General features: G+C 36.8%; 1 protein-coding gene across 1 annotated transcript in view; it reads right to left on the minus strand.

Moving 5' to 3' along the window:
- The window catches only part of DCDC1 (doublecortin domain containing 1), a 48,170-nt gene that overhangs the window by 19,589 nt on the left and 5,083 nt on the right, over nucleotides 1–23,498 (minus strand). Inside the window, exons 2-4 of the mRNA XM_023756396.1 lie at nucleotides 14,399–14,668; nucleotides 13,037–13,193; nucleotides 12,411–12,573 (exon numbers count right to left, since the gene is read on the minus strand). Coding sequence (XP_023612164.1) covers nucleotides 12,411–12,573; nucleotides 13,037–13,193; nucleotides 14,399–14,668 — 590 coding nt within the window. The remainder of the gene's footprint in view (nucleotides 1–12,410; nucleotides 12,574–13,036; nucleotides 13,194–14,398; nucleotides 14,669–23,498) is intronic.

A 23,498-nucleotide genomic window follows, 5' to 3' on the forward strand; every position in this document is an offset into this window, starting at 1 on the left:
CAGGCTGAATGATTCCAGTGCCAGTTTTCTTAACCATGATACTATACAATACCTCATGTGCCTAAAAAGTAACAAAAAAATTCTCTAACTTAAAATGACTGGATACCCCATGCTTCTTAATATTTTCCCACCTTCCACCATAGTCCTACCTTAGCAACATCTAAGAAGCAGCTGCCCGTAGTGCCCTTATGTTGCTCCAAAAGTCCTTATGAAAACTGCTGTGACTGTTTACAAATCTTTGTGTCTGTGGTCAGTCAGAATAGTCTGAGGCAGTAGAACAGGGTTTCTCAACCTTGGCAAGTATTGACATTCCTTTGTTCTTTGTTGTGGAAATGTCATGGACATTGTGGAATGTTTAACAGCAACCCTGGCCTCTACCCTCTAGGTGCCAGTAGCATTTTCCCAGTTGGGACAACCAAAAATGTCTCCAGGCATTAACTTGACTTATGGTTTCTCTGTATTTTGGGAAAAGATTACATTTTTTTATTCATGATTAATTACCCTTTTCATTACCATGTACCTCATTGAATTTACTCATAAACCAGGTATCATGGAGGATAGCTCAGAGTAGAAAGAAGCAAAAAAGCCATAGGCTTAGTGCATTACTACACATTGGCTTCAGAATTATAGAAACCTGAGACTGAAAAAGACCTTAAAAATTATTAACTCTAACCACCCATTTCATTTACTGTTTATTCATTCAACAAGTAAGTTCTGAGTGCCTACCACATATTCCCTGCTAGATACACTGCACAGAGAGCCCTTGGCCTGTTTGGAAAGACAGAAAAGGAAAAGAACACACAGTGTGGCATGTGCTGAGTCAGAGGAGTGCCCAGGGTATTGGGGGAGCATGGAGTGGGGGCACCTGCCACAACTTGAGGTGGTCAAAAAAGGTTCTCCAGAGGAAGAACATGAGGTAGGACTTGAAGGATTAATGGAGTGGGCAAGAGAGAGAGAGCATACTCCAGGTAGAGGACACTAGAAAGGTGAAGTATGATGGCACCTTGAGGGGAGACAGCACAGAGTGGTGTGGGGGTCCAAAATGAACCACCCCAAGATGTGCCTCAGTGGTATGCAGATTACTTTGAGCTAAAGGCAATTTTAGCTTCAGGCTCAGGAGAAACTTCTGTGTGCCCACCCTTAACTATTTAGAAGAATTTGAATAAAAGGCTTTGCTCATAATAAGAGATTATCAGAGATAACTTCATTTGACATATCTATAGCGCAGGGCAACCTTCTATTTACTAAATGTCTGTTATTATCATGCAAAGACCCTTTGAAGCCCCCACAGTACAGTACCTCATCCCTAGTTCAGGATGTCTTAGTAGTATATATACCTCAATCCCCCTTTCTATCTCAGAACCTCTTATGTATGCGGGGTCTCTGACTCTCTTAAGTATGTGGGGTTCCCGTGTGCACAATATTAAATTTGATTTTCTCTTATTAAGCTGCCTCCTGTTGATTTAATTATTCAGCCAGCCATAAAGAACCAGAGGGAAAGTGAAAATTTCCCCCTTCCTCACAGTGGCCATGGAGCAAGGAAGGTGGGAAGTAGCCAGATCAGAGCCATGTGCACAATACTGGGAAGTCCCACACTTTCATAAGCAGGCCATTACATCTTTTGGACAGGTGAGGCTATTGGAAAAATCTTCCTTATGTTACGGCAAAATCCATTTCCCTATGAAACAAAACTATTGGGAAAAATGAGGAAAAGAACAGGTCTACTACAGCAGCATGTCTCGACCTGCTGAAGAACCAGGACACCAGGTGACTCTTGTGCACATCACAGCTCTAAGGACTTCATCTTCATATGAAGAAATGTGGTTGAGGGCAAACAACAGAGGTAAGCATGATTACCTCCAAAGATGAGGAGAAAAACAGAAACTGATACTTCCATGCCAACACTGAGAGCCTGAGGATGCTCAGCAAAGACCTGAGTAGATTTTAGTCCCGGTGAGGAAGAGGAGTAATCTCAGAGGCTGGGAGAGGGTGGAAGGTAGAGTAATAAAATGTGGGGGCTGTGGGGCATGTGGGGTAGGGAGGCAGGATGAGTATTAAAAAAGAAACAGTGTCATCGAAATGCACTTTGATCTTTTAGGAAAGCATCCTAGCCATAGCTGCCAAATGCTTTCTACACCTCTGTTTTTCCTTAACTTTCAAGTCCTGAAACCCTGGCATCCCTCCCAGGACTGAAACTATCTGGTACTTTCCTAAGAATTAGAAAACAGCCTCCCCACCAACGCCCCATGGTGGAATTGGCTCCACACTCCCTCAGCTGTGCACAACAGTGAGCAGTGCCCTGAGCCTTCCCAAAGGTCACAGGATCTCCTTTGTTAGGACCTACCCTCGCTTTCAATAATAGTTAATAAGCATCTACTATATGCAAAGATTGAGGGGAGAGAATGGGCAAGAAAGGGCGTTCCTGAGAGGATGTGGGAAGGCTAAAAATCTCAGATCTATAGGTTCCTGGGAGAGTCATTTATACCAGCACTCCACTTCTGACCATTGTCTGGTCTCAGACAAGCATTAGCATAACCATTAGCCTCTCGGCAATGTAATTATTCTTGGGCTGGCTTACTCTGGCCCCCTGCCAAAGGGAAACATTCACAAATCTACATATGAATTTGGGGTAGGGGATATTTAATATACTCCTAAAAGTCCACTCACTGTTTACAGGCCAGCACGCTGCTCTAATGAGGTCTATCCCCTCCCCTCTCACCACCAACTCCTTGGGATATGGATGGTTCACCATGGTACTATTTCATTTGGTTCTTCATTCATCCATTGAACAAAATTTGTTGAGCGTCTATGAACTGCCAGGCCCTACACTGGAAAGTGATCATGAATAAGGCAGCTATGGTTTCTTTCCTAAGCAAACTTGGTCTAGAGGAAACAAGAGACATTTATTTCACCAGCAATTACAAATCTGATTACAAAATGGGACCGTGAGAATGCAATGGGTGCTTATCCTTAGTAGTGGGAGCTTCCACAGACAGTAGGACCAAATACAATTCCTACCAGTGCATGAATCTCAACAACAGGAGGCTTGGAGTTTGTTCCCCTTTGGAGAATTCTTGAATTTCTACCTCATTGACAGTACTCTAAGCAAAGGCTCTATCCTAGGACCCAACTGCCAACGAAGGGGTCCTAGTCTCGCCTTATCACCTCATCCCCTCCTTTAAATTTGCCACCCACACCTAATGGGTTCCAAAACAATAAGGACCAGATCTATCCCAGTTTCCCTCTCTCAAGCATTTCTCTCTAGAACAGTGGTTCTCAACCTTCCTAATGCCGCGGCCCTTTAATACAGTTCATGTTGTGACCCCCAATTTCATTGTTACAAATTGAACATAATTAAAGCATAGTGATTAATCACAAAAACAATATATAATTATATGTGTGTTTTCCAATGGTCTTAGGCGACCCCTGTGAAAGCGTCGTTCAACCCCCAAAGGGGTCGCGACCCACAGGTTGAGAACCGCTGCTCTAGAAAGTTAAGAGCCTATTGGGTAAGGATGGGGTTGGGGGCTACAGTCCAGTGAAGTTCTAAGGCTTAACAAAACCTTGGAAAGTACTTTCCTGATACCATTGTAATGTAACCTAGTTATAAATAACTGGAAAGGAGCAACAGGAAAGCCAAATTTATAGACATTCATTTGTGCCACTTTGCCATGAAGCATGCCCAGTAAAGTCTAGGGAAGGTACTTATTTGTCAGTCACATCTGGGAACAGGTCATTGGCCAGAATAGGTGTGACCACTGCAAGCACAGGAAAATTTGAGATATTTTTTAAAAATATGCTTTAATTTTTTTTTAGAAAGAGAGAGAAAGAAACATGGATGAGAGAAAAACTTCAGCATGAATGGGCTGCCTCCTACACGCCTTCTACTGGGGATCGAAGCCACAACAAGGAATCAATCCAGTGACTTCCTGGCGCACAGGTCGAAGCTCAACAGTGGAACCGCACTGGCTGGGCAGATTTAAGATATTTAATCTCCTAAACACAGGAGTTCTATCTCTTGTTGGCATTTGACTCCTGACCTGTGGAACTCTCACACTTCTGCTCTTTTGCATTCGCCTACATGGCTCACGGCCATGTGGACCACACATAATGGACTGGTGGACTGCAACTAGCCTAATACCAAACCAGACCCATCTTCACCATGGAACAGAAACTCTGGAGACTGGATTTGCTTCTAGCTCTCCGGAATCCCCAGCTGCACCTCTTTGAGGACTGCTTTAAGAGAAATGGGACTTTACAAACCTAGGGATGTAATTCCATGCAAATAAAAATGACTCATGGGAGTCTCAGAAAATTCTTTTTCTTGAGATAGCCTAAGGACCCCACTCCCATTAGCAACAGAGAAAGACCATCCACGCATTTCCGATAACATCCCATCCCGGTCACATCCCAGCTGCTCTGGGACTGCCAAGCCCCCTTGCCTGTTCACATGCTTACTCTCCTACAGCACACAGAGACTGCCAGGCTCCAACCATAATTTATATTTCATTATGAAAAATCCACATCCCAGTTTATTTTCATGATTTTGTTTACAACCAAATCATGGAAAAGATAAAGTACCTTTCCGCTTGCTTCTGTGTTAGAAGGTCTATTAAAATGCCATTACATTTCCTTAGTGTACCTAAAAAAAAAACAACAATGCCTCTCATAAAATTAAATAAATCTGGGTGCTCCTTGATTTGTAAGTGTCTATTTTGCATGTATCAAGCAAAAAAAGAGAAAGAATATATTGCCTCCTCTGGCACACAAAACAGCAGCAAACTTGCAGCTCCAAATCTACAAGCTTCTTAAAAATCCTATTTTTAAAAATGCATTTTCTGGTAGTTTGATAAGCACTTGAAAACACATTCATGTTGACCGCCAAGTAGGTATAATGACGTTAAATATGAACAAGCCCGTCATTTCATGGGTGCAAGATGAACTTATAAAAGATAAATGCTCTGACAGTAAGAAAACATACTGCTATATTCAATTATATCATCTGCTCAAAGTACAATTGCTTCTATGTTTGGTAAATAGATTAAATCTTATAAAGAACAGGTCACATTCCTGTGTTCAACTGAGTTTCTAGTCACTCCCTTTTCTCTACATACTTGTGTTCTTTGTTTCTGCACGTTCTTAAGTGTCATCATTTATTGCTATAGGCATGATGGCTATATTTAAGTAATAATGACAGTGGTTGTTATTAGATTTTTAACCCAGTAACACTAGTCTAACATATTTGAAGTATGTCTTCAATTTAAATTTGATTAAAATTACAAACGTTCCATCTATTGTGTCAATCAAAATGTTGTCAATCTTCTGCTGAACTTTCCTATGAACTTTCTTGAAATAAGTTATGGCAGCTAAAAGTTACGGCTAGCCTTGGGCCATAAACATTTTTAAAAATATAACTCTTGGAGCCTTGGCTGGGTGGCTCTGTTGGTTGGAGTGTTATCCCATACACCACAAAGGCTGTCAGTTCAATCCTGGTCGTGGCACATACAGGAAACATACGATGGATGTTCCTCTCTCACATTGATGTCTCTCCCCACCCCCTCTCTCTTAAATCAATGAACATATCCTCAGGTGAGGATTTTTAAAAAATAACTCTTGGAATAGAGCAGAGAAAGGGCATTTGGGGCTCCTTTTATAAAAGGACTTGATTCTGACTTACACCCCAGAAAAAATTATCAAGGCAAAAACCACAAAACAGTGAGAGTTCAAAGGCTCTGTGATTCAGATTTTCACAATATGCTGTACACACAAGTGTTTGGCAGACATTTCAATTGAGTTGTATGCATTTTTAAAATCTCAGACGAACCAAATACCTTTGGTAGCAACAACAGGTACTTGTGACACATGTATGAAAAGCTGGTGGAAATACAATGGTTGCAGACACCTATTATACATGGTAGATTTCTACATAATCGTCTTATTTACTCATCGTAACGCAATGAGGTGTATAGTTTTAGGCTCAATCTTTGGATGAGGAAACTAAGGCTTAGAGATATTACATGAATTGCACAGCTTCTCACTGTAGTTTGCTTCCTTGGCAGTGATGAAGAAAGTAGAGACAAATGCTGTTCATTGTTGTTTTTTCCAGAACCTGCCAGCTATTCTGGGAAGGTCAGAGTGAACACAAAATCTAATTAATGGCCTTGGGATCTTAATATGCTTCTAAAATGCTATTGTCTGTATTCTCTTTAGACAAGGGATTTATAGACAATTCATTTTCAAATAATTTATATATTTTTTAGAAAAACAAGACAATATCCAATAATCCTTTAATTATCTCTGTTTTACAGGTAAGGCCATTGAAGCACAGACCAACCTGTCTAGGGTCGCATAACAGATACTAGAATCTGTGAGATCTTCAAGTCTAGTGCTCTTTGCACTAAATAATAATGCATTTCTCATGTCTCTCCTAAAAGATGTTTGAAAACATCAAAAACACAGTTGGAAAGGCAAAACCCTCTGAAACAGTAACTGTCAAATATATAAATGAATTCCCAGGTAAAGTAACAAGCAGGGTAGACAGACAATGGTGTAAAAGATTTTACTTAAAGGTAACTGCAAATGCCTGCTTCATTTTTTAAAATGCCTCCTTGTTTCTATGACATTGCTTGTTCTCATGATAGCACCCTTTTTAATTCCTTTATAACACACTATCAGTAAATACCTTACATAGTTCTTTATATACTTATAATGTCTACTGCTTGCTCCTTTCACCTCACTAGAAGCTAAGCTCTAAGAGACATTTGTTGTGTTCACACCGTCTCCTTAGGTTTGGTGCAACATCAGGCACATTGTAGGAACTCAATAAATGTTTGTTGAGAAAATGATTGCGTAAATAAATGATCTCTTTCTAACTATTCTTCTGCCTCCTTGGACATGGAAGCATAATTTTTTTATCTCCCACACGATCTTTCAGCTCTAGACAGGGAGATATTCTCTCTGTCCACTCTTACCCATGCAGCAAACAATTCAAGGTAATAAAGACAACATTTATAATCCTTCTGAGTTAATATCGTAGTGAGAATTAAAATTTATCAGGTTTCTTTACAGCATGACAGAAAGACCTGACCCCAAATCCTAAATCAGATGTGTGGTTCTATGAATAGAAATTTTTGGATTTAAAAAAAGTTCATGTGGTGCATATATCCTAATGGTGCAAATATCATATATTATGTAATACTCCCAGTAAGGTCCAGGGTAGCAGCCCATAATCAGATGAATATGTAAAAAATTTCGATATTTCTCAATGGTTTAGGAGATGCTACCTCATGAATGTTCTAGACTTTCCTGTTATCTAAAGACATTTTTTTGCCATTATCTTTAGATACTTTAGATCTAAAGTATAATAAGGATACTCTACATACTTATTTACAGATTTAAAACTTGAAATCAGGAAATAAAAAAATATACACCTATACTTTAACCCTCATTTGTAGAAATAATAGAAGCATGTGCTACCTCAGAAGAAAGTGTTTTCTCTATAGTATAATGTCACTTTCCTGCTTTGGAGTATATGCAGTTAAGTGGGAGATACAATGGACTGACAAATAACCTCACCTAATCCATATGTTATTCAAACAACATGAAAACAGAGAATTTGGGAAGGCCCACTCTACCTCCTGCTGTGTCTGCTCAAATTAAGCAGTAGTCACTTTACAGGTGAGCACCAGGAAGGCCAGTACCAGCTTTCACAGGACTAAAGCAGCCATGGGTGTCAGCAGCACTGTGGCATTGTCTTGAGACCAGTAGCAAGAACAGCACTCGGCGATGTGATGTGGATACTGGGCACTCCTTGAAACTTGTGCTTTTTCTTTTTAATCCTCACCCAAGGTTATTTTTCTATTGATTTTTAGAGAGAGGTAAAGACAGACAGAAATATTGATGTGAGAGAAACACATTGATTGGTTGCCTCCTGCACATGCCCTGACTAGGGCCCAAGGCTGGGGAGGAGCCTGCAACCAAGGTACGTGCCCTTGACTGGAATTGAACCTGGGACCCTTCGGTCTGCAGGCTGATGCTCTATCCACTGAGCCAAACCAGCTAGGGTGAAACTTGTGCTTTTAACACAACTACTTAAAAATCAACAAATCCAGGAGACAGAATAGAAGAGAGTATAACGTGTGAATCCAGGTTCATTAAACTAATGCATTTTTTTGAAAAACAAAATATGACAGAACATTTCATTATTGTCGCAGATACGAGAAAAAGTGTTATGCTGCTATTTATAATGTGTCCTGTGTGTCATGGAATTGAACTATTTCCAAATCATCAATAATTAAAATGATGAGAATCCATCATTTCACTGACATTTACTTCTACATGAAAAGATGGCCTGTTTTAAATGTGCTCACACATATTCTTGTCAATCACAAGCTGTCACAGCAAATTATTTCACTTTGTAGATCACATGACAACAAAAAATCTCTCAGTTTAAATTTAGATCTTAGGTGTAATATCTTGAACTCTTTTCATGGATTTTTTTCCTGTGACTACATCTTCACAATACAGTATGTAAAAGATGTAAAATGTTATTCATAATACTCAGTTACACCTCTGGTTAACAAAACTCAGGACTTAAATGAATCACTGTAAGTGATAACTCTAAAGCTAAATGGTAGGATAGAACAGATAAGAGAGAATGAAATTGGGAAAAAGGAGACATATGTACTACTATTTGTAATACTTTAAACAATAAAATAAATTTTTAAAAAACAGAATGAAAATATAAAACTTAAAAAAAATAATTTCTAAACAATCAGAGCTCTCTACATTGGAAGTTAGACCTAATGGATTAGGTCCAAGCAGTGTTTTTTTCCCTCATCTTCATTAAGATATTTAAGCAGCTTCAGGGCATGAACCGTTTTTTATGCTAGGTTTGCACTGCCAAGCAGTTATAAAGCAGCTGAACTCTTATAAACCCCATGAATCTGATGCAAGAATTTTCACTGTGCCCCATTAAGCAGAAGATTCAAGAACATAATACCTAAACTGCATGTCCATAAATCTGAAAACTTTTAAGTGTCTTTTCAAACAATTCATTAACTACATCTTCACAATTCTAGCAGAATCATTAATCAATTTTACTCTCCAAGTGCCAGAATTGTAAGACCTAACAAGACAGTTGATTAACATCAACTTTCTTTATAAAATATTTCTATTTTACCCCATACATAACTAATCTTTCTGCTTAAGTATTCAACTTCAAAATGCAAGAATTATTCTAATATTGCATTGCAATAGGGAATCCTTCCTGTCAGTTTTGACCTTGGCCTGACCTCTATATACAAGCTTTGTGTTTTGAGGTATGTGATGAATAGCTCTCTAGGTTTCTATTAAATCCAGTGCCACTGGTTGTCAACAGTGATACTCAAAAGAGGTAGTAAAATAGTTAAAAAATCAGAGATGTTCTCTAAATAAGTTAATTAAATATTACATCTAGGCAAACAACAACAACAAAAAAAAACAGAGATGTTCTGCGCATATTTTTCTACCTTAGCAAATCTGGAAATAGGTCAAAGGAAGGCATTTTTTTATTATCTACATTGTTTTTCCAAATTAAAAAAAAAATGAAGTATGGAAATATAATTGCCAAAATATACACAGGCTTATTTGGCCTTCCTGTGCCAGAAATTAAGTAAATTTTCCTTCCCTGTCACTTTGTTGAATAGTGCTCTCAGTTTAAAGGATTTATAACTTATTTACCCAGTTTATGGTCCTTAAAGACCAGGGCTTCTATCCCTATGCCAGGACTCTACAGATAGTAGATACTTAATAAATATTAAACTTAGATTAAACTGAATTCAAAATTGGAGATGAAAGAATAATCATAAAAAAGAAATCAGACTATGAACTCTTCTTCCCACCTGTCTCTGATCTATCCTAGTACCTGGCACATAGTATGCTATCAATGAAAGTTGGCTGAATGATTGAAAATCAGTATATTGAAATAATAATGACCAGTTGCTGACTCTAATGTCTGTTGGTTAACTGTATATAAATTATTCATGCTCATTTAGAAAAATAAAAGAGTAATACCCAATTCTGCTAACTGTTGTACCCCGGTTTACCTTTAGAATGTTTGCTTTTCCAACGTCTGAGAATGCCCTCTTACCCTAAATTCATCTACTACCTTCAAAACTATTCATGAATGTTTTATTTTTTTATGGTACATTCAGGACAACAAGTTGGCAAATTATTGATTTATCTATAAGACACATGCGAGAAAGGTAATTTTAACTTGATTTGAGAAAGTGTATGTGACATGAAATATGTATACATATGTATGACATATATACATACATATAAAATTTCCTCACACCCCTCTCAAGTTATTTAAATCAAGTTATACATATACATTATCATACATATATACACACATATGTATAATATTTATTTACATTTATATTCTTAATCTTCTGAAAGAAATCAAATGCTGATCTTTAGGCTTATCTATGAACTTAGATGAGTGGTTTTTTTCCCCATTCTACTTATCCTAAGTCTTTTTAATGGACATGTGATATGCTAGTCTGTGTCCAAGCTCACCTACCATTTCTTTTCTCAAAAGACAAGGCACATCTGCCACCTGCTCTACTCCGTGTCCCAGCAACAACTGTCGAGCAGCATAAAGATTGATTATCAGTCAAAAACCATTGCACAACACCAGATTTTGGTGGGTTAAGCTTGCTGATCCAGCAAGAGATGGTGTGAAATTTTCAGGAGTGTGTGCCAACATTTTGGTGCTAAAAGAACAGCAGTGCATGTCACAGTGAAACACAGCCAAAGATATGCAGACAAAGCAAAGAAGTTTTTGTTCGGGACTTGGCTTTAAAAAGGATAAAAGAGAAAACAAAAAGTAGGGGGAAATTAGTTTGTACATTTAAAAATCATCCACCAAGCTTAGTCATGTGTGTAACATTAGTATTTTAAGCATACATGTCCAGGAAATTTTTTAAGAAGCTTAGATGTAAGTAATTTTTTATATATCTCTTCCATTATTATAAGAAAGGCAAATATTTCTTATTAATAAAAACAATCAAGGATCTTAAGAAAGTACTAATTATATAAATACCTGAATATAAAAAACTCAGAAACATTTACCTACAAAGACTCATGCTTATATGTAAGCAGATGATTAATGAATACAAAATAAAGGCAGCCATATTTAAAGTTACAACAAAGTTAGAAAATGATATGAGTCTCCACTATTGTATAGGTAATTTTTACTGAGTATTGTAGCAACAAGTTTCTTTACAAGGACCAAATTAACTCAAACTTTCCATTGAATTCAATAAATTATTTCCTGATGATCAAGCATTATGAAAGAGACAGAAATCTTAGTATTATTTTATATGATAACATTAATAGAGAAATAATTTTTACCACTTCATCTGTAATCAACTCCAGAGTTACTTTTCTTCTACTTATGCAATTACTGCCTAGACTTGCCTTTGGCTCATCAGCTTTTTAGCAGTTGCAGGAAAAAAAACAAAACACCACAACTTTTAATAAGATATAAAAAGCATAAGGGAGCACAGCAAGCAGTTAGATACACTGAATTTGTATGGCAAAGCTGTGTCATTTAAATGTGATTACCACATATAGGATTTGATAACAGACTTAGATATGGCATTTGGATATGGAATATCTAGAAGAATATTCTTAGATAGAAGTACTTTCATTTATCTCTTAAAATGTATTTTTACCACTAAAGAAGGAAAAATGTTTTCAGTTTAGAAAATGTAAATGCACATTTTAAAAAAAGATCTTATCTACAAATAGCTCTAAAATATGTGTTTCTGTTTATATTTCATATATAATTTATATTATTATAATTTCTATCATGTATATAAGCATATATATATTTCAAGGTAAAAAAGTCAAGCTGTAGCATTTACATTATGAAAAATTTTATTAGGAAAATTACATGTATATAAGAATTATGTGTTCATTACTGGCCACACTTTCATAATTATGTTAATGCCATCTGAAAAAAGACCAAGAGTGTAAATGAATAAGTGATACTTGAAACTTTGAACTATTTTCTAAGAGAATAAGTCTAATGAATTATGTCTGTTGGGTGTCACAGAAACTAAACAGTAAATTCAATAATCTCTGATTTAATTTATTATATTTTCACCATTTAACCTCCTGCAGGCTCCCTAATGTCTATTCAGATCTATATTAAATTAAGCACCAATGCTAATGAAGGGCAATAAACGTGGCTGTCAGTGGATTTTTCTTTCATTAACCACATTATCCTCTTACTGAGCTGTAAATGCGTAAACATTAGTTTTGTTAAACCATGCAAAAAAGACAGGATGAAAATCATTTTTTAATTGCATCCCTCAAGCCATTTACTGTACGTGGGGGTAGGATTTTCTTTTCTTTTTTACCTTTAATTTTTTTGAATGGATCTAAAAAGGGCTCTCCCATTGAAACATAAACGTCGGCTTCATGGGGTATGTCTTCAGGTTCGAGGGCTTCAGAGCCATCTGCCAAGAACACTCGTCGTGCGGCCATGTTCAGATGCAGCTTCTCCGTGCACTCCTCCAGCAACTGGGAGAAAGCAAGAGGTAAGAGAAAGTGATTCACAAAAGGAGAGTTACACATTTCCATGAGACCAAACATGCTTCCAATCAAAACAGAAACTTGAGGCAATTGCCAGAGTCCACCAGTATATTTTCTAGCAGTTGAAAATATACAAATAAAAGATAAATTACAGCACTAAGAATATCTAATAATTGTCTATTTTTAGTCCTTAAATATCCTGTCAGTTAAATGTTTTTATAACTCTACAAAATATAACATGTGTTTCACTAAATGTGTTTCACTTTTTATACGTTGGTGAAAAAGGAAAGGAAAGGAATACCTGTGAATTTTATGTATACCTAAGCAATTTACAGGTTCATATTACTAAAAAGAATATTTTGACAGAATAAATGTCATTTTTCTCCACTTTTATATTTTAAAGAGAGTAAGGGAAGAAATGAAGCAATAAAAACTTTTGAACACTAGTTACCAAGGAGATGGTTTGTACAGCAACTTTGGCAAAGACTGTTCTAGATCCATTTTTGTAAGCTGTTACTCTAATCACTCTGGGTTGAAGCTTATGTCTTTGAGAGATTCTGTGCCAATTCTGGGCCGACTGAAATTTTAAAGAAGAGAACTCTACAACTCTGAAGAGAGAGGAAAAAAAAGTAAAAATCGTTGCATGTTAATTAGTAAAAACATTCAAAACCATATTATCCTGGATATTTTTTACACATACATATAAGCTCTAATGACTGTAAGTATTCTTCAAAAAAACTTTTTATAGTTGTATCTAACTACTTAAATATTTAAAAACACTTAATACAGGATAAGTTTGCCAAAACTGTTCATGGGACAGTTTATTTCAGAATAAATCATTTCTATCATTTTACTTATAAAACATCACAATACTTGTTTTTAAAAATGATATTTTTATATTAATTATGTTCTGATAGAAAGCATAAAATAGCAATATGGTCTTAATATTATAAAATACTTAGTGGAAAAATTTTTCCTTTAAGTTTTCATATTTATCAAAGTTCTTTGATTTATTTTAAAAGATTGCAAATTCAAGCAGATCATGACAACATTTTTTAGTCTAAAGTCAATTGTAATTGCTTTCATTTCAAATTATCTGGAGGAAGTAAAAGAAAATTTCTAAGTTTTGTCTTCAGTCAAAACCAATGTCAATCTTACTATTTTCTCAGCAAAGCATGTAATTGACTAAAATGTCAAATTTTTACTTCGGAGTTCTGTAACTAACCCTGATAATTCTTAATGCTACAAAAGGCAAAGTAAACATTTTAAAATAAAAACTTTAGGGAAATTAAAATCACAATATATCCGCCTATTTAAACATATGAAAATAATGGTAGCATCAGTTTCTTGATTTGACTTTTATTTTACAAATATTTTATCCTATCCACAAACTCTTAGGTTAAAAGATTATTACAAACTATGTAAAAGTACACAAAATAGTTTTATAATAAGTTCATTACAATTTAGTTTTATTTTGGAATTTTGGTTAAATATCAAAAGTATGCATTTCTATTTTTAAACAAATACCTAGTAAGCAAAGATCTATCATGGTCCTAGACTGATTTTGTTTTAAATATTTTTTAGAGTTTTATAGTATCCAGGTTGAAATATATTTCATGTTTTCCACAAGTGTAATTAACTTTCTACCCCTATGCTTTCAAAGAAAAAAAAATAAAAAACAGAAACAAAACCCTAGCACTAGAAATGTGCTACATTTTAATGTCTGAAATAACCAATTGAATCATTATGAATTCTGCTCAAAGGGAAAAGCCTCAACAGTTGGTTAAAAAGAAGAGAGCACAGCTTTGATTACCTCGGTTGACCCTCCGGAGCACTGACAGGTCTGTTTCTCTTGGATGCTGATATAAAACAGGAATTGTTGTTTCTGTTTGATTTGTAGCTGTCCGGGTATGATATTTCACCATGCCTATGATCTGATACTGTTTGATGTGTGGAGCAATTTTGAAGTCCTGACCCTTCTGATATTGCTGCTGAAAGCAACAGTCTGTTGGGGCCAAACTGAGGCTGCAAATAATCTTTAGTAGTTTTAATAACTGCTTTTGCCTGAGATGTCATAAACTCCCTGGAAGAAACAATGCATGGAAGAATACAGTGAATTGATTTATATTCACTTATTAACAACTACCACATAATAACTGGTTTTGTACTATGTGCTAGACAACATACTACACGCTTAGCCATTATTTTGTTTAATCCTTACAATATCCCTGGGAAGTAGGTACTATTTTTATCCCCATTTTCCAGATTTAAGAAATTGTGGCTCTGAGAGGCTATTAATTTGCCCAACCTCAAATAATTATTTACTTGGCAGGGAGAAACTGAACCCAAGCGGATCCTAGGACAAAACCCACATTCAGCCTTGGCCAGTGGGCTCAGTGGTTAGAGCGTTGGTCCGTCAACCAAAGTCTCCAGTTAGATTTCTGGTCAAGGGCATGTACCTGGGTTGCAGGTTCCAAACCCAGCCCCCAGTCAGGGTGCATGCAGGAGGCAACCAACACATTGATCTCTCTCTCTCTCTCTCTCTCTCTCTCTCTGCTTCTCTCTGTGTGTCTCTGTCTCTCTCCAACCCCTCCCTGCCTTCTACTTGCTCTAAAAAATCAATGGAAGAATATCATCTGGTGAGGATTAAAAAGAAAACACTCATGTTCATAACCATTAAATGTACTTACATACTTAAAGAAGAAAGCTGTGTAATCCTTGAAATAATGTAAGTAAAATTTTTAAGTTCTTAGATTAATTACTTAAACACTAGCACTCTGCTAAGTATTAGGAAATACAAACGTTAAAGAGATTTGGTTCCTACCCTTGAGAAAGTTGCAAACTAAACCCTAATAAAGAGAGAATATATGTTAAATAAACTGCTTAAACTCCTTGAAGACAAACTTATGTAGGCTGGAATAAAGTTGGGAAAGGCTTCACAGCAGACCTGAGATTAAGGTGACTAACTCATCCTGGTTTGGCAGTGAAAGTCACACATCCTGAGGGTTTCAGGTCATACAGCTTATTACCAGAATACTCAGAAAGTTCAGAAAGTAAATGTACTCCAGAAAGGCACAAAGAGAACTAGAAAAACATTCATTGCTCTCTAAGATACTCTAGTCACATAAGAACTCTAGTAGACTGCCACATTTTTGGCTCAGAAACCTCACCTCTTCCTCTTCCTATAACATTACCATTATTTCCTATCATTATTTCCAATGATTTTAGGAATTGGTCATTTTTTTTAAAAATAATAACCTCTCTTTGTGTTCACATATTGATGAGGTTTTCTACCACATGCTGGAATTTGACCTAATTTTATAACACAGATTTTATTCTTAACATTCTATGTCAGTATTATTATCTTGTCCTACAAGTCTATGCTACGTCTCTACTGTAAATCTTTCATTATATCTGTAAATAATTCATACGGTATACACAGACTTCAGTAGTGTCTTCCTCAGTAAGATTTCTATGCTACCCTTGTATATAGGAATATACTTCCTGTGCACTGATGTCTGCCCTGGTAGACCTGATAGCTGGAATCACTATATCTCATTCATTATTTCCTACCATCTAAAATGCTAGGCCTCTTGGCATTTGTATGTCTTCTTTGGAAAAGTGTCTATTCAGGTCCTCCACCCATTTTTTAATTGGATTGTGTGTCTTCCTTTTGTTGAGTTGTATGAGTACTACATATATTTTGGAAATTAACCTCTTATCATTGTATCATTGGCAAATATGAACCCATATAGTGGGTTCCCTTTTCTTTTCTTTTTTCTTTTTTAATCCTCACCCACAGATATTTATCCATTACTTTTTATAGAGAGTGGGAGAGAGAGGGAAAGATAGAGAAAAATATCGATGAGAGAGAAACACATCAATTGGTTGCCTCCTGCACAAGCCCTGACCAGGGCCTGGGCCAGGGAGGAGCCTGCAACCAAGGTACATGGCTTTGACCAGAATCAAACCTGGGACTCTTCGGTCTTCAGGCTGACACTCTATCCACTGAGCCAAACCAATTTGATGCTGGTTTATTTTGCTGTGCAAATAGCTTTATAGTTTGATGGAGTCCCATTTTTGCAGACTGGTGCAGCCACTATGAAAAACAGTGTGGAGTTTCCTCAAAAAAATGAAACTGCCATTTGACCCAGTGATCCCACTTCTAGGAATATATCCTAAGAATCCTGAAACACCAACCAGAAAGAATTAGACACCCTTATATTCACAGCAGCATTATTTACAACAGCTAAGATTTAGAAAGAATGTTGATCAGTACATTAGTGGAATACTATGCAGCTGTAAAAAAAGAAGGATCTCTTACCCTTTGAGATAGCATGGAAGGACCTGGAGAGTATTATGCTAAGCTAAATAAGCCAATCAGAGAAAGAAAAATATCACATGATCTCACTTATATGTATAATCTAATGAACAAAAAACTGACAAATAAAATAGAACCAGTGACATGGAAACATGGAACAGACTGACAAGTCTCAGAGGGAAAGGGGAAGGGGGCAGGAATTGATTAACCAAGAAAATTATATGCATTTATGCATTGCCCATGGACATACACTAGAGGTTGGTGAAGGATTGGGGTGGGTTGGGAACTGGGTGGAGGGGTGCAGTGGAAGAAAAAAGGGACATCTCTAATACTCTCAATAATAAAAACTCAAAAAGTAAAATAAGATGCTAGACCTCAATTTCTTTCAAATATTCCAATTCATCATTGTATTATTTCTTTTACCATTGGTATAAAAGCATTCTTTTTCAGCCTGAAAACTAAATGCCACTATATATTAGGATGACATAAGAACATCAATCACATTACTTCAAAACTATATCTTTTAAAAATTATCTATCAATCACCTATCTGTCTGTCTATATTAGTTTTCTATTGCTGTGCAATGAATTAGCACAAACTTAGTGACTTAAAACAGCACCTGTTCATTACCACACAGTTTTCATGTATCAGAAGTCTGGGCAATGCTTAACTGGACCCTTTGCTCAGGATCTCAAAATGCTGAAATCAAGGTGCTAGCTGGGGCTACAGTTTCATCTGATGCTCAGGGTCTTCTTCCAAGCTCTTTCAGGTTTTGTCAGACTTTAGTTCCTTACTGCTACAGAACTCATAGTGGCTATCATCTTTGAAGCCAGTAGGAACTCACTCACCTCTCTGACTCTTCTGACTCTGATCTCTGAATTGTCATTTAAAGGTTGATCTGATTAGGTCAGGCCCATCCAGGATAATCTCCCATTTGGTTAACTAAAAAACACTGATTATGTTCCTTAACCACAACGGCAAAAATCTCCTTTGTCGAATCTGAAGGGAGATCATCTATGTGGAGGCTGCCGGAGGAGCAAGGGGTCCCAGCTCCAGACCCCCATCTCAGGGTCCCAGAGCTGGGGAAAGAAATCCCTATGGGCAGTAAGAACTACAGGCTGTAAAAACCAGTATGGATTGGGGCTCAGTGACACAGAGCTGCTGGAGAACAAGCTGTTCCTTTTAAAAGGCTGACACCATAAATTGAACTTACAAGGTCTTGCTTCCTCGGAGCTCCAGCACCAGGGAGAGGCTCTGGGGAATATAGACACATACGAGGAGGAACTGGATTGTCTGGCATTGGGGCAGGAACTTGGGGGCAGCTTTCTCCCAGATGGAGGTGCTCACAGGGATCATTGTTCCTATGCTGGAACCTCCCCAGTTGCAGGGCTGACTGGCAGCCATTTCTGTTTGCTCTGCCCTGCTGATTCCCTAAGACCCAGCCTCATCCAATTTACAACCCCACCCAAGTTGTGTGCAGCAGCTTTTAGATAATAGTGGCCTGTCCTTGCTCAGGCTAAAATCTCTCAAACAAGCTGCAGCTGGGTCAGGGAGCCTCAACCCTATCAATAAAAGGCCCAAGATCCAGCACCAGCACCAGCTTACCTTGCTTCATAGCTGGGCCTCATATGGGCACTTCCAAACCCGATGCAAAGAGGAGGAATCTGCAGATCTCTCTGTAGTTCCTGCTGGGTGGCCACAGGAAGTGACTGACTTTGCACCTCCCTGGAGATCCAAGAGCCAGTGTACCCAGTGGTCAGTGTCAGACCATACCAGATTACAACTCTATACATCCATAAGCAACACACTCAAGGGGCAGACTCAGTGAACACCTAAGCCCCACTGAAGCAAGTCCTGCTCCATAGGGATGTCTCCTTCACAGCAGTTCTCCCACTATAGTCAAAGTTGGTCCTCACAGCCAATTGGCCTGGAGGTCAATTCATCCCAGTGACACCAACAGCAATCAAGTCTCAACTATAACAAGACTGTACACAATCCACAAAGGGGTGCACATAGAGTGCCCAGCTCAGGTGACTGGGAGGCTGAGCCACTGGGCCCTATAGAACACCTACTACACAAGGCCACTCTACCAACTCAAGGGGACAGAGCAACTCTACCCAATACATACAAACAAACAAAATGTGGAGACAAAGAAACATTTCACAAATGAAAGAAATGGAAGAAAGCAAAGTACTGGATATAGAGTTCAAAACCATGGTTATAAGGTTACTCAAGAATCTACTAGAAACCTCCAAATGGAAAAGGACCAGTCAGAAATTAAGCATACACTGACTGAAATAAAGAATAATATACAGGGATTCAACAGTAAAGGATTCTGAAAATCAAATCAACGATTTGCAATATGAGGAAGCAAAAATCACCCAACCAGAAGAGCAAAAAGAAAAAGAATCCAAAAATATAAAGACAGTGTAAGTGTAGGGAGGAGCTATAGGGTCAAGCCTCAGACTGACCTGTGGCAGGGCCACAAACAAGTCCTAACTTGGAGGGCAGAGCCCTCCTAGCATAATTAAGCATGGCCCTATAGTCCTCCCTTGTTCCTAGGTAGCTAATGGGCTGTGGGAGGTGCAGCAAGTGCTGCCTAAACAAAGCTTGATAGAGAGTAGGGAATGGCAACAACAGGAAAGAAGCAGATTTGAAATTTGCAAGAACATTGTAAATATGTTGACCACTTCCCTTGTTTTGCTTTGTGTGCTCTGACTATAAAATAAAGCTTCGGCTTACAGGCTGTGTCACTGTGTCCTCATCCAGGCACAAGTGAACCTACATAGCCCCAACTGTATTCTCCTGTCTGTCTTCTTTAATTCTTCACCACTCCTCATCAGGTTCACCCTTGTCTGTGCTGGACGCGGTTCAGTAAGGAGCCTCTGGGACAACTTCAAGCATACCAACATTATGGGGGTGCCAGAAGAAGAGAGAGAGCAAGATATCAAAAACCTATTTGAAGAAATGACAGAAAACTTCCCCTATCTGGTAAAAGAAATAGACTTACAAGTCCAAGAAACACATAGTCCCAAACATGAGGAACCCAAAGGGGACCACACCAGGACATATTATAATTAAAATGCCAAGGGCTAAAGACAAAGAATCTTAAAAGCAGCAAGAGAAAAGCAGTTAGTTACCTACAAAGGAATGCCCATAGGACTGTCAGCTTATTTCTCAACAGAAAGTATGCAGACCAGAAGGGAGTGGCAAGAAATATTGAAATGATGAGTAGCAAGGATCTACAACCAAGATTACTCTACCCAGCAAAGCTATCATTTAGAATTGAAGGTCAGATAAAGAGCTTCAGACAAGAAAAAGCTAAAGGAGTTCATCACCACCAAACCAGTATTATATGAAATGTTGAAGGGTATTCTTTAAGAAGAGGAAGAATAAAAAGAAAAAGATAAAAAAATATGAACAACAAAATGGCAACAAATACATACCTATCAACAATTCAATCTAAAAATCAAAATAAACAAATAAGAAATCTAATGAACAGAATAAACTGGTGAATAAAATAGAATAGAGGCATGGAAATGAACAAACTGCTGATTCTCAGAGGGAAGGAGGGGATCAGGAAGAGATTAAACAAAGATCTTATATGCATATATGCATTATCTATGGACACAGACAATAGGGTGGCGAAAGCCTGGGGTGGGATGATAACTGGGTTAAGGGGGCAATGGAGGGAAAAAAGAGGGACATCTGTAATACTCTTAACAATAAAGATTAAAATATAAATCTCCTTTGTCATTTAATATAACCTGATCATGGGAGTGACCTGCCATCATATTCACAATCCCACCCACACTCAAGAAGAGAGAATTATACCAGGTATATGCTATATACCAGGGAGTAGGAATCTTGGAGACCATATTAAATTTCTGCATATCATACTAGCCATTTAATTATCCAGGTTTTATGATCCATTTTTTAGATAATGGATAATAAGATTTAGATCAAGATATTTTATTTTCTGAATAATTCTAATTTAATTATTTAAGATTAAAATTTGACATCATCCAAGATATTTAAAGGAATGTGCCACAAATGCTGATGGGAAAATCCAAAGTAGAACTTGCAAAATGCTTTGAGATTATACATTATTTTAAAGGGGGTTGAGGGAGGCATTCACTTGGATGAAAATATTCTGGTATGTTTTAAAAAAACAAAACAGCTACATTACTGATGAGTTAGTTTACAGTCAGTTATTGAGAAAAAAAAGATGTTTTCTTTTAGCAATTTGAATAATTTATTAGAAATTAGATAATAAAAAAGATCAAAGAACAAATGTGGTTATGTGTGTTTATATGCATATACTGGTAAACTATGTAAATATTTAAGAATTTTATGTGTGCTTAGAGAAAGATGAATTAAAACACCAAAATTTAACCTTGAATCAGTGTGAATAAAAACTATCAATTAAAATTTATCAAGCTTTAGGCAAATAAATCTTTTAGACAACTTCTACATATGATACAATGGATATGATAAATCACAAAACTATAAAAGCATGTTAATAAATTAATTAAGCCTTTATTATTTTCTCAAACAGTATTATACCTCATCTACATGTTGGCTTTCCACTATAACCAAACAGATTATCAGGGACAGATCTTATACATTGTGGAATTTACAAGCCCCTTGATAACCCAGGCTAGTATTTAATTATGCTTTACTCTCTTTGATTTTTACTTAATCTAATTTATAATTTTTGCTTCACAAAGCATTAACCAAGTAAAGATGTGAGGTCTAAAAGTATAAGAAAATATACTCAGGGAGGAATATACAAACAGCAGATAAAATAGATTGTGATTAGATTTAAGGTTATGCCTCTAATTTTGACAGGGGCAATTTTTCTTCTCATTTCCTTGGCTTTAACAGCATTAGTGAATCTCAATGGCTTTTTATAACAATTTGAGGAAAACTCCTAATAAAGTCATACTTGTTGATCTCATCTTCAAGGACTTCTAACCAATTGCTGCTGCTCATTGCTCCCTGTAATATCCCTCGGCTATAACTGCACCTCATTGCTTTCCATTGTTCTTATCTATATGCTTTATTGCCAATGGTGTTCACTCAACAGATCTGTACTCATTACTGTACATCTTTCAGTATGTAAATATTTAATAAATGTTAACCTGAACTCAGTGCTTATGTTTTCTAGAAACCTCTTTCATAATTGTCTAGTAGAAGAGATAAATGTTAAACAAATAGTCACATATAAATTTACAATTACTGTGAAGGAAAAGTCCTAGTTACTATAAGGGAGAAATTCAGGGGTTAGGGGTATAGAGAAGGATTTAACAAAACTGTTCAAGCTGGTAAGATACATAAAAGGAGTTAACCCCACTAGATCTAGTCAATCCTTATTCTAAATCATTCTGCCCAGGTCCTGTGTATGAACTGATATACTGATTTACATATTGATATGTTTGCTTTGTGATTTCAGATGATTTCATATCCCATTCTGCAAGAATAAGATCCTTGTTTTACATATTTTACACTTCCACAGGAACTCAACCAGATTGATATGCAGGAATTATTATTTGATAATTATGACATAGTATAGAAATGCTACTGACAAGAAACAAACACAATTTATGAAATAAAATATGCTAAAGCTCAAGCCAAGAGTTATGTCAGGTAATGTTCATTTTATCTCAGTCATTCCCCTGATTTTTCCTTAGATGAAAACAGTCAACTACAATTGAGTATTCAATCTCCTTATATGCTCATGGAAAGTATCCCCTGATTTTATATGTGAGATAGAGATGTTTTTAATCCTTAACACTAATGATGATAATTTCATTTCCCTTGAAGGCTAAGTAATCAACTCGTGATTCCATTTTGACCAATGGGACATGAGAGAAGTCTGCTGGGGAAAGTTTTTTGTTTTGTTTTGTTTTCCATAATGAAAAAGAGATGTAAATGATCATTGATCTTCTTATTGGACATTGTTGAGTGAACCTGTGATGAGCTATCTTGTGAGTAGGAAGAGTCAAAACCAAGGATCTAGCCAATATTCTGAGGATGGCAGTGGGAAAGATACAAAGAGCCATGTTCTTTAATAACATGCTGAACCACTGAATTTAACCCTAGAATTGCCCTGCCTCTGAAGTTCTTGTTATGTGAGATAATGACTATTCCTCATTTTAAAAGTCAGTTTCAGTTTCCTATTACTTTCTAATAGTAGCTTAACTTATACAATCAACTTTCTAATCATGGTTGCTTTAGATTTAGATTTATTCAAAATCTACGAATTTTGAATACTTTTATAATGAGTTAAAATATAAACTAATATGGTATTTTCTAAAAATTCTACCTTACTTAATAAGAAATATCTCACTGGAAATGTCAGAATGAGCATAAAATGACATAGAATTTTGTTAATTTTCTTCCTTTCTGAAACAGAAAGCATCTTTGGTGAGTTTAGATTTCTCTGACAGTAATCTGCATGGGGCTAATAATTCTATTCATCAGTAAAAAGTGTGGCTACTTTGACAGAACATAGCTCAATAACAACCATGCAGCTCTAAGTTATCACACAGTTTAGATGTGAATGCAACAGCAGGATAATGACAGTTGC

The sequence above is a fragment of the Myotis lucifugus genome, unplaced genomic scaffold (genome assembly GCF_000147115.1).
Source record: "Myotis lucifugus unplaced genomic scaffold, Myoluc2.0 scaffold_92, whole genome shotgun sequence".
NCBI lineage: Eukaryota > Metazoa > Chordata > Mammalia > Chiroptera > Vespertilionidae > Myotis > Myotis lucifugus.